General features: G+C 43.4%; 1 protein-coding gene across 1 annotated transcript in view; it reads left to right on the plus strand.

Annotated features, from left to right (window-relative positions):
* DGKI (diacylglycerol kinase iota) overlaps window positions 1-13,388 on the plus strand; it is a 292,329-nt gene that overhangs the window by 216,652 nt on the left and 62,289 nt on the right. Inside the window, exons 23-26 of the mRNA XM_056846063.1 lie at window positions 764-843; window positions 2,880-2,924; window positions 10,871-10,940; window positions 11,942-11,982. Coding sequence (XP_056702041.1) covers window positions 764-843; window positions 2,880-2,924; window positions 10,871-10,940; window positions 11,942-11,982 — 236 coding nt within the window. The remainder of the gene's footprint in view (window positions 1-763; window positions 844-2,879; window positions 2,925-10,870; window positions 10,941-11,941; window positions 11,983-13,388) is intronic.

Raw genomic sequence — 13,388 nt, forward strand, 5'->3', positions numbered from 1 at the left:
AGGGACTCCAGGCAGTCAGTGTACATTCCCTCACTCCATTTCCCCCCTCACAATAACTATGTGTTGGGTGCTATTAGCTTTTCTATTGGTACAGGGGGAGAGAAGGAGCCACTTTTGAGCCCTGAATAGCTTATGCCAACTATCATGGGACCTTTGTAGACAGAAAGCCATGCAGGACAGGCTGTACTGAGATAGATTAATAAAGCAACATCATCCATCTTCTCTCCTGGGCCAGCAGAAAAACTAGTAGGATTAGACTGAGGTAGATTAGACTGAAGGAGAGTGACAGGCCCAAGGTCACCCAGTGAACATCATGGCTGAGTAGGTTTGCCAGGCCACCGTCTGCCACAGCCAGAAGCATCTGGGAGATGTGGACAGGAGTGCTATGTATAGTCCTACAGAGGACTGGTGTCACTTCTGGGTAGGGTTGCCAGATCCCTCTTTGCCACCGGCAGGAGGTTTTTTGGGCAGAGCCTGAGGAGGTTGGGGTTTGGCGATTGGACTCTCTGGCATTGAAGTCCCTCCCCTCCCCAAACTCCACCCTCCTCAGGCTCCACCCCCAAAATCTCCAGGTATTACCCAACCTGGAGTTGGCAACCCTAAGTACAAGTGGCACTAACGCTGGCGCAGGAGTCACACTGGCTCCCAAGGGAATTCCCCTTCCCCCTTGAGGATTGCTCTGTTAAGTCCTACAAGGATCTGGAATGATATATAATTTAAATGGTCTTATTGTTAACATGAATATTTGTTTTTCCTCCTCTAGCCATTCCTCTGGGAATTATCGTTGTACGAGGAGACTGTGACTTGGAGACTTGTCGTATGTATGTGGATCGTCTGCAAGAGGTAAGTTACTACAAGTAAAGTAGATTATTAGCAAATTAGCTTTTCTTCCCAACAACCCCGGGATAAACCCAAGGATCATTTGTCCTTGATAAGTTGATGGCAGTTTGTGGCATTACTTTGTCTCAGATTAGTTCTCTTGATGCTTTGAACGCTAAGAGACATTTAAGGGATTGAATTGCAAGGTGTGTGACCAAAATTTGGTAAATGAAACCACAGAAGCATGGCCTGCAGTCTACTGGTTTTCAGCTGATACCTTCTTGGGTGAGAATCAGCTGAGCATTTCCAGAGCTAGTAGTAAGAAGTCATTGACCACAGACACAGATTACCCTACCCTTCATAAAGCTGACATTTTTTGAATGGGCTGGCACTGATGAAGTTATCTTCTTACCCACTGCTCCAAGGCAGGATCCTGTACACATCATTTACCTGCAGCCTTACCCATGTACATAATGGGAAACACAGTGTAGCACTAGCAGAGGACAGAAGCAAACATACCAAACCAGTGTGGTTACGGTGGCCTGAAGACTGGCTAGCTGCATAGGGGCTACTAAGTGTCACCGTTATAAACTAGCCTCTAAGAGAAGGAAAAGAAGTACCAAACTTCCTACCTCATACTTACTTTGGATCCAGAAAAGCATTTTCCCCCCATTTCAAGGCTCAGTTCTGAAATAAGAGAATAAGTGACTAAGGTGAGAGTGCCTCTGAGCTTGTGTAGAGAGCATTTCACTCTCAGACAAATAATAACAGCCATCTCCAGCTTCCCATACATCTGGGATTAGGGGGAATTAGTTCCTGGATAAAAGATATGACCACCAGGTAGTCTTGAGTCTCAAGATTTGTTCAGGCAGCATAGTCAAGGTGAGTGAATTTGCATAAACAGGAATTGGTGTCACGTTCCTTGTCCCTGACACAGACCTATACCAGCGGTGGTGTAGTGGTTAAGAGCGCTGGTTTAGAGTGGCAGACTCTGATCTGGAGAACTGGGTTTGATTCCCCACTCTTCCACATGAGTGGCGGAGGCTAATCTGGTGAACTGGATTTGTTTTCCCACTCCTACATGTGAAGCCAGCTGGGTGACCTTGGGCTAGTCACAACTCTCTTAGAGCTCTCTCAGCCTCACCTACCTCACAGGGTGTCTGTTGTGGGGAGGGGAAGGGAAAGTGATTGAAAGCCAGTTTGATTCTCCTTTAAAAAGGCAGAGAACGTCGGCATATAAAAACCAACTCCTCTTTCTCTTCCTCTTCTTCTTCTTGACATGTTCATAGAAGAAAAGATGTGTTCTTTTAAAATGTAAACATTTTCCTTTAAAATGCTAGTAAGAAAGCAAGAAGGCCACTTTCAAATAGCAAAACTGAATGGAGGTTGAGGGGTTAAACTCCCTCTCCCTTCCTTGCAGCATTTTTAAATTGTTTATTATAATACTTATATGCCACTTTTCCCACCATCAACATGAGGCCATGCAAGCCTGCAATTTGCACTTTGTGTAGGGTTGCCAGGTACCTCCTGACAGCTAGCGGGGTGGGAGAAGTGCACCAGAAGTGATGTCATCATGTCACCATTTTTACCATAGAGGTTTGTCCAAATACCAGAGTGTCCCTGTAGTCGTTGGTGACATGCTGGCAAGTTCCCTCGCTGGCTGGTTGAACAGTGCCAGGGGGCGGGGCACCAAAGTGTGGGTCTGGCAACCCTAACTTTATGAGCAGACCAAGATGTGTGATCTCATCTGTTTGAGCCCTAAACTAGGTTCCACTATTACATTGTTGTTCTCTGTGTTCAGACAACAGTATCAGAAGGAGCAGTTGTAAAATATTAGGCCACATTTACATTAAATTGCCAGCAATGTCTGTGCAACAGAGTCAATCTTTGGTATTAACAGAAACTTTGCCTGGGATTTGTCACAACATTGTTGGGATCACTTTGGGATCACTATTTTGTGATGTATACGAGTAATAATGTTATATTACTTTTTTGCTTAGGATGCAGGCTGAAACTGGCCTTGGCTTTACCACTGTTTTGTTTTGGATTTCTCCCATTAGGATTTGCAATCAGTAACTTCATCTACACAGCGAGTTCACTACCAGGTAAGGATCTCCCTCCCCTTTTTTACAAGAAGAATTCTGGGCAGTCTTTAAGCAAAAGTATTTTGTTACTTTTTTGGACTACATTTCTCAATGACTGAAGATAAAACTGGGATTGTGCCCACTTCTCTTGCTCCCAACCTCTGCGTATTCAATAAAAATCTGATCAGAACCTTTACATGTACACATGTTAGGGTTGCCAGATCCCTCTTTGCCACTGGCAAGAGGTTTTTGGGGTGGAGCCTGAGGAGGGTGGGGTTTGGGGAGGGGAGGGACTTAATGGCATAAAGTCCAATGGCCAAATCGGCCATTGAAACGGCTTTTTTCGTTCCCCCAGCGTGCACGAATCGGCTTGGGGAGAGGTGCCGCTGCACGCCGTTGTTTGAGGAATGGGCTGTAAGCCATTTTCATCAGTTTCATCCTTTGTCACAATTGGGCATTACACCTTCGCATGGCAGAAATTTAATACAGGGCAGGTCTGTGCAGATGAGAAGTTGATAATATGCAGATGGGAGCCAGATCTGGGTCTTTGATTTCATTCAGGGCTATGAGACTACAATGAGGCAGTTTATTGGAAGAGGGTCAAGGGCTTCTAGGATTGCATTTCATGTAGTATTTCCAGTTTAATGTACAGATCTCTTGCAGATGCTCCAGTCTGCATTTCCAGTTTGGATGACTAGTTTTAAACATTAGCTCTCCAGCAGGCACTTAATCATTATAATTGTGGTACATGGAGCTGCATATTTTCTCCTGTTTTTCCTTAAGAGGTATTCTCCTGTTATTACTGACCTGAACCTTCCATATAATTTTCCGCTGCCACACACGTACTCTACAGAAAACTGGAAATTGAGATTCTAATTAGAAATGGAACGCTGATGGGAGTCCTTGCCTTTCTTTCAAGACTGATACCTTTCTGTTTAAAATTTTTCAAGGGGAGTATGTTGAGCATCTCCATAGAAATGTATCACCTTGCCCAATATTCTTGTTCCGTAAAATAGTTTTAGAACAGGGAATAGTTTTCATGGGGAGTATGTTGAGCATCTCCATAGAAATGTATCACCATGCCCAATATTCTTGTTCCATAGAAATGTGTTAGAATAGTATATGGGACACTCACTTCCACAATTTCCAATTATTGCAAGAACCCTCATTAAAAGTTGCATCTCTCCATGAAATGTCACTTCATCAAGTAAGCTATAAAAATGCGGGTCCTGATCCAGTGTAGGTCAAATTTTATTGATCTCTGTTGAATACAAGGCTTCACGCTATACCTGACCAACAGGACAATCCTATGGAGAGTTACTCCAGTAGAAGCCCATTCATTGCAGTGGGCGTAGACTAGAGTAACTCCATAGGATTGCACTGTAAATCAAGTCCCATTGTTTTAAATGATACTCTGTCCTGTTTCTCACAAATAGCATTGTGGTAAACCTGATTGTAGAGTACCATTGCAGGCTATAGGTGGGAATTTACATGGTTGAATGCTCCTTTATATAAAAAGTCTCTCTATTCAGAAAATTTAGCAGCAAGTAGAAGAGTTCTAATCTCATCCTCTCTCCACGATATGCTAGTTTTCACTGCGTAGAGATTTTTCCTCTGTGGGGTGCATTCAGGCATGCAGCTCACCACCTGCAGTCTGAAATGGTACAGACAGGAAACTCAACATAGGCTGCCTCTCTGTGTGTGATCCTGTGCACCAGCTGCTCCCGCCCCAGCCACTGTTTCTCTCTGTTCCTTCCACAGAGAGATACAATCTATAGTGGCCCTCTCTAGAGCATTTTCAGTAGTCACTGCCAGCTCTTTGGGCCTGGCTACTATTAAGAGTAAGAACTGTCCTTCCTTATCTGCATATAGCATAGTAGATTGGATCCAGCAATCTGTCCTCTGAAGGTGATAACAAATGCAGATTTTCCCCTTCCCCTTCCTCCCAGAAAAATCTCCCTTGATGCCTCTTCCATCAGCGGTGCAGATCTAGGCTTTCCAACTGCCTGGTTGGGGAGGGGGAAAGCCTGCCAATCCAGCGGGCTGCCCATCGCCCCTCAGCTGGTCGGCAGGCAGAAAAGGTTCAGTGGAGGGGAGGCACGATCGGGATGTGCATGACCTGCATTGAATTTCGGAGGCGATTGCTAGAGTGTCCACGTCACGTGGGTCACGCTCGCCCCAATCACGGCCGCCAGCCACAACCCCACAAAGCTCCCACTGGTGGCGAGGAGCAATTTGCCCACCCTATGCAGATCACGGGATCCAGCAGTACCACTCCAGAGGGCATTTTACTGACTTTCCTGCTGCTTGTACTAGATGTGGCTATGTATTGCTGTTATATTGATAAGGATGTCGATTCATATTTATTATGAATGCATTTGAGCATACTTTTGCCATCTGCCTTGGGCCTATTATGTAGGGAGTGGGCATCAATAAATATTTTAATAAATCAAATAATAAATCTGTTGTTTTTGAGGTCTAGGTCTTCATCACAATTAGTTCCTTGAGGTTCTTGGTTGCAACCAGTATTGTATAGCAAATGTCTCAGGCTGTGTCTCTTGCTTTGACACTTATGCTTTGACACATGGTTGGGAAGCATAACCTAAAATAGATACCGTATTTTCTTTTTCTCTTCCTCTCTCGCTCCTTTTGTTGTACCTTCAGCTGACTCGTGGTTTGTTGGCTGCGTCTGTAAATGAAATTCCTAACTGCTTCTCTAAGGCAGGCAGCTTGAAGTCTTTCACTTATCATCAATAATTGATGATGGTTTGTTTTGATTGTTCTCCTCTTCTGCAGTTTATTGGTTTTCTTGGACTTATATATTCTCCAGAAGTCACTACAGCAGAGTGACTCGCTAAGGTTAATTTGGGGGCTCTTCCATAAACGCCATTATCTTGTTATCTACCCAGTATAAATTATGGAAAGGGAGAAAGAGCAGGATGACAGCAACACTCAAGCCATTTAGTTAATAGAACTCTCTTGATTTCTCGCTAATAAGGTGTCTGGGGCACTTTTAGGAGTTATAAACAAAATACATTTCCCTCTTGGGCTTCCTCTGGAGTTTGGAATGTTAGAGAGTCAGCAGAAAACCACCCCTGCAGCCCAATTGCAAATGAGAAATTTGTTGCCAGTGACCAATTGTGTTTGTCTCCTTTTCCCTGACGTTTGCTGATCTGGTATGTTTAATGCATAGATATCCATCCTCATGGTGAATGATAGCTCCACCTCCCTCTAGTTCAGCTGCAGCGTCAGGCTGCCCTCAAGAAAAGTTAGTGAGAGAGAAGAACTATATTCCAACTTGGAAAGTATGCTTGCCAAAGTTAACCCGTCCTTGCCCCGTTCTGTTTGATGCAACTTTGCTGTAAGCAAAGTCAACAAGTGTCTTATCGATTTCTCATTCTGTTGTTCTTTTATAACATAACATGAGAGCCAGCATGGTGTAGTAGTTAACAGCGGTGGACTCTAATCTGGTGAACTGGGTTTGATTCCCCACTCCTCCACATGAAGCCTGCTGGGTGATCTTGGTCTAGTCACAGTTCTCTCAGAATTCTCTCAGCCCCACCCACCTCACAAGGTGTCTGTTGTGGGGAGAGGAAGGGAAGGCGATTATAAGCCATGGGCGAAAATGCATGGTCGCTTTATCCTCCTTTAATCCCTGTTTCAGCCAGGATTCAGCCAGGATCAAATGCATGCATTTCACCTAATGTGCTTTCGATCCTGGCTTTAACAGGGATTGTGTGTGTGTAAAGTGCCTTCAAGTCGCAGCCGACTTTTGGCGACCCCTTTTTGGGGTTTTCATGGCAAGAGACTAACAGAGGTGGTTTGCCAGTGCCTTCCTCTGGACAGCAACCCTGGTATTCCTTGGTGGTCTCCCATCCAAATAGTAACCAGGGCCGACCCTGCTTAGCCTGAGATCTGACGCGATCAGGCTAGCCTGGGCCATCCAGGTCAGGGCATAACAGGGATTAAAGGAGGATAAAGTGACCATGCGTTTTCGCCCCATGACTCCTTAAACGTAGAGAAAAGCGGGGTATAAAAACCAACTCTTCGAAAGCTGTGTCTGCACCCATAATAAACTGTATGTGGGTTGTTTCATTCTGCCATTGAATTACGGTACCGGTTTTGGTTATTTGGCTCTCCTGGGGAATGGAGGTTGTTGGCTAATCTAATATGCAGCAACAACAACCCCCCTCCATTGTCAGTGCTGTAGCAACAGCCTCCATGACTGGTAGGACCCTTCCCCCAGATACACAGAGCCTTCACTGCAAGCAGGGAAACAGGACATATGCCTGGGACACCTTTGGTGGAGCTGGTTCCCAAAGCTCAAAGCAAGTCAAGGAGGAAGGAGGGGCTTGAGGATGACATGAGGTGAGAGCGCTGGCCGTCAGACGTTCAGCAATGCCCAGAGGCAACTTACACCTAATAATTGGCCCTGGGCAGTGTGGCGAGCGTAATCTAGCTAAGCAGTCATCTATTGTTCTCTAGCATATCTAGATAGATTTTCAGTCTATGGGAAGGAAATGTGTAGTATAGTCTTTGGTGCAAATCAAAGACCAGTGAATATATATTGGACAAATGTTTGACTGTCTCGCTTGCTCATTGATTTCATTGTGCAGCCAGAGGCAATTTGTCAGTAACTCTAATCCATTCTGAGAATGGCTTCATGCATGCAAATGCACAGGGTTGTAGATCTCGGAAGCACAGGGTTGTAGTCAGGATGAAGCCATGGACACTGGTTTTTCTGATTGAGATGTTCTTGCAAGTTTTTTCATTTACGATGTGATAGCTACCATTTAAAGAATAAGAACTTGTTATTGGAATGAGGAATGAGGAAAAAGTATGATAGTTGTCCAACTACCAAATGGTAGTTGTCCAAGCTCTTCCCCTCTTGGCTTTGCTTAGCCCTATTCACCTAATCATCTGACCTGGATAGCCCAGGCTAGCCCAATCTTGTCAGATCTTCAGAAGCTAAGCAGGGTCAGACCTGGTTAGTGTTTGGATGGGAGACCACAAAGTCAGTCCCGATGCCGATGAGATGCAAAGGCAGGCAATGGCAAACCACCTCTGAATGTCTCTTGCCTTGAAAACCCTATGGGGTTGCCCCAAGTCGGCTGTGACTTGACGCCTCCTCCCCAAATCATCTGATATTTCCAATCTCCCTTATTATGCTTAAAAGTCCTGATGGAGGATCTCTTTTTAGATAGAACATGATAGGTTTTGAAGTGAGAAAGGAGTAACTTGTAAAAGTGATTTAAGATTATGTTTGCTGTAACTAGGTTAAAACCTCTATTTTTTTTAAAGATGCTAACCATTCACAAGTGTCCCTTATATGCCTGAGCTTGGCAAGAACGTTGTAGATTATGAGGAAAACATTGATTCTCCATCCCCAATTCATTTCCTTGAAACTACCTGGAAAGACAGCAGCTTCACCAAATGAATGTATAAGGCTGGCTGCTTTCCAGCATGCGTCATCTCACTCATTCACAGCTGCATGTGTGGGATGCCAGCACTAAAAAAATATTGTTTTTGAGTTGATGTATGTTATACAAGCCCTGTGCCACAGAGTGGTAAGCTGCAGTACTGCAGTCAAAAACTCTGCTTGCGACCTGAGTTCGATCCCGATGGGAGTCAATTTCAGGTAGCCGGCTCAAGGTTGACTCAGCCTTCCATCCTTCTAAGGTTGGTAAAATGAGTACCCAGCTTGCTGGGGGTAAAGGGAAGACGACTGGAGAAGGCACTGGCAAACCACCCCGTGAACAAAGTCTGCCTAGGAAATGTCAGGATGTGACGTCACCCCATGGGTCAGGAATGACCCAGTGTTTGCACAGGGGACTACCTTTACCTTTTAAAAAAATGTTATATGAAAGCTCCTTCTCTGGTATCTGACCTCCAGTGGCTGATTCACACATGCAAGCCATCATCACCATGGGTGTTGCAGCCGTGGAGTGATGGAGATGTGAACTTGCTTGCCCTGTCGGGACCAAAGCTCGTTCCTGATAGCGATTAAGGATTTAGGTTTGTAACGAGGCAATGTTAACAAAAAGCTAGATATTGTCCTAGTTGCTGGAAGAGATGGAAAGGTACATAAAGTACATTAAAACTCAAACAGGAAACAAAGCTGCAGCTAAACATTCTATGAGAGATCTGTCCTGACTTAACGTTCAAAAGCATCTGTGGAGAGTCGAGCAGAAGCATAGTGTCCAGATCATATGAAGTTATGGTATTGCTTTACTCTGCTCTGGTTAGACCTCACCTAAAGTACTGTGTTCAGTTTTGGGCACCGTAATTTAAGAAGGATGTAGACAAGCTGGAACGTGTCCATTGGAGGGCAACAAAGATGGTGTGGGGTCTGGAGACCAAGTCATATGAGGAAAGGTTAGGAGCTGGGGATGTTTAGCTTGAAGAGGAGAGGACTGAGAGGAGATATGATAACCATCTTTAAGTACTTGAAGTGCTGTCATATAGAGGATGGTGCCGAGTTGTTTTCTGTTGCCCCAGAATGTTGGACCAGAACCAACGGGTTGAAATTAAATCAAAAGAGTTTCCGTCTAGACATTAGGAAGAATTTTCTAACCATTAGAGTGGTTCCTCAGTGGAACAGGCTTCCTCAGGAGGTGGTAAGCTCTCCTTCCCTGAAGGTTTTTAAGAAGAGGTTAGATGACCATCTGTCAGCCATGCTGATTCTATGACCTTAAGCAGCTGATGAGTGGGAGAGCATCTTGGCCATCTTCCTGGCATGGAGTAGGGGTCACTGGGTTGTGTGTGGGGGGTAGTTGTGAATTTCCTGCATTGTGCAGGGGGTTGGACTAGATGACCCTGGTGGTTCCTTCCAACTGTATGATTCTATGATTCTGTAGGCAATTTGAGGTGGGATCATGGTGCTGAAGAATCGGGTTTTCTACCTTTTCTCCTGTGATATTTCCTGTGATGGCAGTGTCCATCTGAGTTGCTGTTAGCTGAGATGGAAAAACCAGGGACATAGTAGGTACTGGGGTGAGTAGTAGTTTTGGGGTGTGATAATTCCTATTGGGGCAATGGCATGTGGGAAATGGTGAATTCCCTTGTCCAGGTGCTATGGGCCTAAATCAAATCAACCCCCTCTGTGGTTGGTTGTTAACATTCAACAGGAGATCTCAAATAATGTGAGGTTGGAGCCTAAGTCCATCTGTGGTGGCAAAATAGAAATGATAATTAAGAGATATCTTTTCTGTATACTTTTTATGAGGAATGCAAATTGCCAGAGCAAAAGAAAATCAACAGACACTAAAGATAAGCACAATCACTTGTCTGCATCTGAAACCTGGAGGGAAAAAAAGACAAAAACTCTTGCCAAGGATCTAACATAAGAGTCCAGTTCACAGACTTTCGTTGACTTCAGTATGCTTTAGAAACCTAACATTGTGGCCCTGAATGCATTATGTCTGAAAGCGATTTAGGCTTTGCAGAATAGAACAGCGCCAACAAAATCTTGCAGATTATTTTCAAGAGTATCTTAGGTTTCTGTCTTCGGAGTACTTTCCCCCATGGCTCCTGCCCCAGGTTCCAGAAAAGTGGACAATTTCTTTAGAAACTGGAATAATTTCATCATTACTATGGGCCCAAGATAAAACTGTTTTTAACACAACACAACTTGCCCATGATGATTATGTCACGGTTGTCCAGATGTAAGGGTTTTATGTTTGAGGCTGGGTCATCATATGCAGCTGAATACGCTGGTGGAATGGAACACGCCACTGTTGAACACTAGCTTGTTTTTTGTAAAACAAAAACCTCCCAGTATTAGGGAAAGATAACTCTAGAAGCTCAGAGGTATTCTGGTAATTGAAAGCGTAACACATTATCATTTGGGTGTGGTTGGAGTGTTTGCAGGGCACACAATAGTCATGTGGCTTTTTTTGGTAGATGGGAATTGTGAATGTGTCACTCCATGATCCTCAGAGTGAGTACCATTGTTCTATCCTATCCAGGATCAGGAAACGTCTTTCCCACGAGTCCTATCTGTACAAAGACTTTCCCCTAGATGGTGCTTCCTAGATGGTAAGTGTGAATATTCCCTATTTTGTTTCACTTATATTTTGCCAGCGGTTTTGATTTGCCTCTTTGCACTGGTGATACTATAGATCTCTTTGTACTGTATATACGTACAAGGACTACATTCATAATTTGGAAATATTTATATGTATAAGGAATGTCAGTTATATGCAAAATGCCAGTTTATTAATGTCCAAATAAAGTTGAAAAATGTATACATTTAATGGGGAGAATTCTGTGCAACAGAACAGAATATGGTTCTTTTAAAAAGTATTGTGGGTCTGATCTGTGCAAGAAAGAAGCAAAATCAAAATCACAAGGCTGAGAAATCCGAAACGATCCCTCTTTTTAAAAGGAGGCTTCCATTGTCTTTGCAGGAGAAAGACTGAACTATGCATCTAGAGAAGTGTTTTAAGCATAACTGAGATGGATATTCATAAAGGAAGAAACATACACCCACACACAAATGTTTCTTCCTTTATGAGCTCTTGTCAGGACAATAAATTGTTGGTGATGTGTACAGTAAATGCATTTGCATTGTTTCTAGGCTGGCTGCATGCAGGGCCTGCCTTATGAGATGACCCTTAATAGTGTTTTAAGAAAAGGCAAGGGGCAAGGGGGGGCGCATCTTGCATCTTCAAAAGCTGTTAATGTGAGACAGGAACATTCCATACTTGATTGCTAGTAAACGAGCTGATGATTACATTCCAAGTCTTAATGAAATTTTATACAACATGGTGCCAATATTCAGCAAACTCCTTTTCATATTTACATAATAGACAAAATTGGGCTACGACTTCCCAGAAATAGCAACTGCCTCAGGTTCTCAATAGGCTTTATCTGTCTGTATCTTTTACCAGCTCTAGGGAGAGAGAAAGGAAAAAAAATATGCTTAAAAATAATTTTACTTCTAGGTCTGCTGCTAAATTAATAAGTGAAAAATATAGAGGCATTTGCAACTTTTTTTTAGTCGAACCTTAATATATTTCCATTGTCTATACTTTTAGCAACTTCTGCTGATCGCTTTTACCGCATCGACAGATCTCAGGTACATCTCAATTTCTTGTGTGTGTTGCAGTCCTTTAAAAAGATTATGTTAGTTGTGCAAGGTTGGATTAACCATTATGCTGAAGATGCTCAGGCATCTGCCAAATTGGCGCTTCCTGCTATCTGATTACCTTCAGGCTACCCTTTGTGGATCCTGCTGCCCCCTATATCATTCAGATTTTCTGCAGATGTCTCATGAAAGGCTGCATTGAAATTGTAGGATGTGGTATATATGACTCAATTCACCATCTATACATGTGTAAAGAGTTAGAATTTATTTATTGATTTAAAACATTTTATCTGCCCAATTGGGGTCCTCAAGGCAAATGTAGGGCCAATAGCTCAGTGGTAGGGAATATGAGAGTGTTATGGATTCCGTGGACTGCCAAAAAAACAAATCAGTGGGTTATAGATCGAATCGAGCCTGAACTGACCCTAGAAGCTAAAATGACAAAACTGAGGCTATCGTAATTTGGTCACGTCATGAGACGACAAGAGTCACTGGAAAAGACAGTCATGCTAGGAAAAGTTGAGGGCAGCAGGAAAAGAGGAAGACCCAACAAGAGATGGATTGACTCAATAAAGGAAGCCACAGCCTTCAGTTTGCAAGATCTGAGCAAGGCTGTCAAAGATAGGACATTTTGGAGGACATTGATTCATAGGGTTGCCATGAGTCGGAAGCGACTTGACGCCACTTAACACACACACACACACACACACACACACACACACACACACACACACACACAGGGAATATGAATTGCATGCAGAAAGTCCCAGGTTCCATCATGTGCTCCTCCAGTTAAAAAAAGCAGGTAGTGGGAAATACCTTTCCTTGCTTGAGGTCTGAAAAGTTACTTACAGTCATGGTAGACAGCATTGGACAAGATGGGACCAATGGGATAAACTGTCCTGTATATTGTCGAAGGCTTTCACGGTCAGAGTTCATTGGTTCTTGTAGGTTATCCGGGTTGTGTAACCGTGGTCTTGGAATTTTCTTTCCTTCCAATTCCAAGACCACGGTTACACAACCCGGATAACCTACAAGAACCAATAAACTGTCCTGTCTTCATAGGAACTTTGAGGAGGCTTGGCAGCCATTGGTTAAATAATGGATCTTCAAATACAAAAACCATACTGCTCCCAAGTACTATCCCCATCATAAGTTTGATTTTTATTTATTTTTACTTATAGAAGAGAATGATTTAAATTTTAAAAGTTCTTCTTTACATTGCCACAGGGCAACCAACCAAAGTCAAAGAACATTTATAGCAAGGAGGATCTGGTGTGCCCTTCAGGCTAAGACCAGTATGTTGTCTAATAGTTCAACTTCCTTTTCCCTTATTACTTATCTTTCAGCACTAGGAACAGCTGCATTTAAAAAAAATCATAGAGTTTATCTCCTCT

Source organism: Euleptes europaea, chromosome 3 (assembly GCF_029931775.1).
Source record: "Euleptes europaea isolate rEulEur1 chromosome 3, rEulEur1.hap1, whole genome shotgun sequence".
In the NCBI taxonomy this organism is placed as follows: Eukaryota; Metazoa; Chordata; class Lepidosauria; order Squamata; family Sphaerodactylidae; genus Euleptes; species Euleptes europaea.